The 3607-nt window shown below is 43.9% G+C and overlaps 1 protein-coding gene across 1 annotated transcript; it reads left to right on the top strand.

Annotated features, from left to right (window-relative positions):
- The first annotated feature begins 214 nt into the window (after nucleotides 1-214).
- LOC147460182 (uncharacterized) lies at nucleotides 215-2431 on the top strand. The gene is made up of 3 exons (XM_086511281.1): nucleotides 215-390; nucleotides 470-538; nucleotides 755-2431. The coding sequence occupies exon 3, from the start codon at nucleotides 806-808 to the stop codon at nucleotides 2312-2314; it is 1509 nt and encodes a 502-aa protein (XP_086367407.1). The 5' UTR covers nucleotides 215-390; nucleotides 470-538; nucleotides 755-805; the 3' UTR covers nucleotides 2315-2431.
- Nucleotides 2432-3607: the final 1176 nt, after the last annotated feature.

Raw genomic sequence — 3607 nt, 5'->3', positions numbered from 1 at the left:
CCATCATCTCTCTCTCTCTCTCTCTCTCTCTCTCTCTCTCTCCCCCTCCCCATCCAGCGGCCCCGCCTGCCGTGGCACGCACACACGAGACACATTATTAGGCGGTTTAGAGCCAATTATTCGGCTACAATGACACATTTTCTTAGGACTTGGCTGCTTGAGACGAGAGAGAGAGAGAGAGAGAGAGGCCCGGGGGGGGGGGGGGGGGCACGAATTATAAAGTTGCAGCTTTTCAATCGTTCATTCATCTGCAAACAGTAGACTGCATATTATATCGCACAAGAAGGACTAGAATTCTTAGATATTTCTGGACTTCTCTAAAAAAGCAGCAGCCTTTTACATTCCTTATTAGTAGTTCTACGTTTGTCAGAGAGGTGGAGCGCCTAGTAGGTATACCATTTTCTATTGTATGTCTAAACCCTGTTGCGTACCTGATTGAGTCATACTGCATATTGTTCTGCATCTCCAGAGCCTTATAACACTTTCAAGCTAAGGCTCTCTGAGGAACGTCTCAATATTATCGTAGCAGACAGACAAGGTAATGGAATTGCAATATACTTTGTGTGTGTGTGTGTGTGTGAGAGAGAGAGAGAGAGAGAGAGAGAGAGAGAGAGACCTCAGACCATACTCCTACTCCTCTCTTTTAATGTAGTCTGCTGCATTTATTTCTTAGCTTAGCAAGTAATGTTCATGGTTTGCTCCTTTTAATAATTTATTGAGACTGCTCACGGTGCTCATTACTGCCTTGCCACAGAAATTGAGTTATAGCCAGGAGTAGCACCCACCATACATACGCAGATACAGAATGAGACCCAGGGGGGCAACTATCACTAGAGGAAGGGCCTCTGCTGGTCAAGAAAGCAGTTATGAGGCCTTGCAGTCCATGCTGTCCGGTGAATACACAGAAGAAAGCAATGGTGCACGAACCATCCGACAAACTGGCGGCAAGGATCGCCACAGCAAAGTGTTCACTTCACGCGGTCCACGCGATCGGCGTGTCCGCCTTTCTGTTGGCACTGCAATCCGCTTCTATGATCTGCAAGATAGGCTTGGCTTTGAGCAGCCTAGTAAAGCAGTTGAATGGCTCCTCCTTCACTGCCAACCCTCTATCAGGGCCCTCCCTCAACTCGGAACTTTCCATCGGCGGCCGCACGCACAAGTTGCTGCATTACCGGCGCCTCAACCAGCTGCACTTTTAAGTGATCATCCTTCATCTCACAATATGCAAGCCATGAATCACAAATCCTCTCTTGAAAATATGACACATTACAAGAACATGCACAGTCAATATAGATTTGGCCAGCTTGATCATATACTAAGGTCACAAGTAGCAACATTGCAACATCAACAGAGAATGCAAGCATGTCTCCCTAATGGTAATTATTCCCTAAATACACACGCACTCTATGATGCAGCACATGCTCAGGATCAAAGTATAGAGGAGGATATTCCACAATCCTCCCATCCCAGTAGTAGTGGGGGAAGCTCAGATCACCCAACATCGCTCTCGAAAGCGTCACAAAAGCTATTGGTCGAACCCACAACCTGCAGCAGTCAATCTATATTTCATTCAAGTCCTTCATGTAATTTTTCACAGGCAGATCAACATGCTCTGGCTGATGTCCATATTTCTAGCTTCATATCAGATAGGAATGCAGCCGGCATTGGAATAACGGCGCAAGAAGCACATGAGCAAGGTGTCTTGGACTTGTCGCAGAGCATGAATTTGGGTGCCAGCAATATGATGGCTCTCTATGGTCATTCCTCAGTAACAGACTCTAATACAGGAAGACTGTATGGTACACCATCCAGATCTGCCAGTTATCCACTGATTATTGGCAATAAAAGGAGCATGGAGAATATGAGGCAGAGGGCTTCTTTCATAGATAACTCGATGCATGGTACTCAAACAGAAGGGATACTACTGCGGGCAGGGACGGCCTCTTCGGCAGAGCCAAACAAATATATCGATGCAACCTTGCGATGGCAGCAGTCTATAGGAGCAGAAGCGAACGATGTTGCAAAGGGCGCTGTGATGTCTTTTCAAATGGGGCAAGGAGAGAGGGAAGACCCATTGTCAGTGAGCAATATAGAGGATACAATGCAGATTTTGTATGGGAAGATGGGCTTCTCATGTAGTGCCAATTTGGATGTGTCTCCAAGTGAGTCCAACAGCAACAACATTAATAGCATAGCAGTAGCAGCAGCAGAAAGTAATTATGATGAGGATCATGGCAAGGCAAGTACTGATGAGCAGTTATACAGCGCCAGGCAAAGCTTTGACTGGGCATTAAAGCATGCATTGCTTAATTAAAAGTCACAAGTGTGATCAGGGCACCCCTAACTTCTTAATGACCTGTAATTACTTGAGATTTACATTAGAAGATCGATTATATACCAAAATACTAATTAAGGTTAAATTAGTCATAAACGTCTCGATTTTCCTGAAATTTTATCTGTTGAAAGCTTTACAAATTATTCACAGGACTCTAGGTAGATTTCTAAACAAAGGCCTATAACATTAAATTATATAAGTAGGAGAATCGAAGGATTTTGCTTTCCAACACACCCGCAACTGTGATTGTTACCGCTGCTTTTTACTAGAGTAATATTGCAAGTCAATCTCAGACTTACCGCGGCGACTTAGACAGCTGTCCATGGCCCATGATGTCTATATCTGCCAAGGCAAATTGTGGCAAGACAACAAATGTCGAAAATCTAGCGGTGCAGGTGGAATCGCATGTGGCAATCCTTCTTGCCAGCGCTCTCTCTCTCTCTCTCTCTCTCTCGTCCGATAATCTTTGAGGTCTCTTAGTTTCCTACTACGTTAAAACTCTCTCCTTCTTCCACCTCCTCCTCTCTCTCTCTCTCTCTCTCTCTCTCTCTCTCTCTCGTTGAGTTCAAAACTAGTGGGATACATCTAAAGCTTCTGTCTCTCTCCTCTCTCTCTCTCTCTCTCTCTCTCTCTCACTCTCACAGCACGTCTTGAGTGTGTTCACTTGGGATTGGTTTAAGACCTAAACTTTCTTCTTCATATTCTTGACTAAAACTTTCTTCTTCCTCAAAAGACAAGATCTTGAGCATTGGATGGATGGATGGATGCAACACATAAAGAATTGTTTGGGAGATGGGTTGCATTATGCTTGCTATCTCAATAGATGCGTAGTGAATCAAGCTTTTCTGTAACACCAAGGTATTACGGCTTGGTAGAAATAAGATGAGTCGCACTTTATACATTACACCACCCATATTGTCTCCAAGTACAAACAACCATGTTCTTCACGATAAAAAGAAATCATACTCAACCTTATATGCTTCACCCTATCCTCGTGAACTATTGTAGCTATTCGGCTTACACTATAAAAATCTCTGATTGTTTGCCACGGTCTTTTACCGTGTTTTGTAGAGAGAAGATCCAAATTCAGTTGGACAAGGAAGAGAGAGGAGGACGGGAGGGATCTTTTTCGTATTTAAACTATTACCGCGATTATTTTCTCTATTATTACCGTATTTATTACCTCAATTATTACCGTGTTTATTTTCGAGGGTAGATTTAGCACCTAAACTTTCAAATTCTGGCTTAAACATCTCCCCCCCCCTCCCCCTC

The sequence above is a fragment of the Adiantum capillus-veneris genome, chromosome 4, assembly GCF_014529385.1.
Source record: "Adiantum capillus-veneris isolate H3 chromosome 4, ASM1452938v2, whole genome shotgun sequence".
In the NCBI taxonomy this organism is placed as follows: Eukaryota; Viridiplantae; Streptophyta; class Polypodiopsida; order Polypodiales; family Pteridaceae; genus Adiantum; species Adiantum capillus-veneris.
This window is presented reverse-complemented; position numbering and strand designations above follow the sequence as displayed.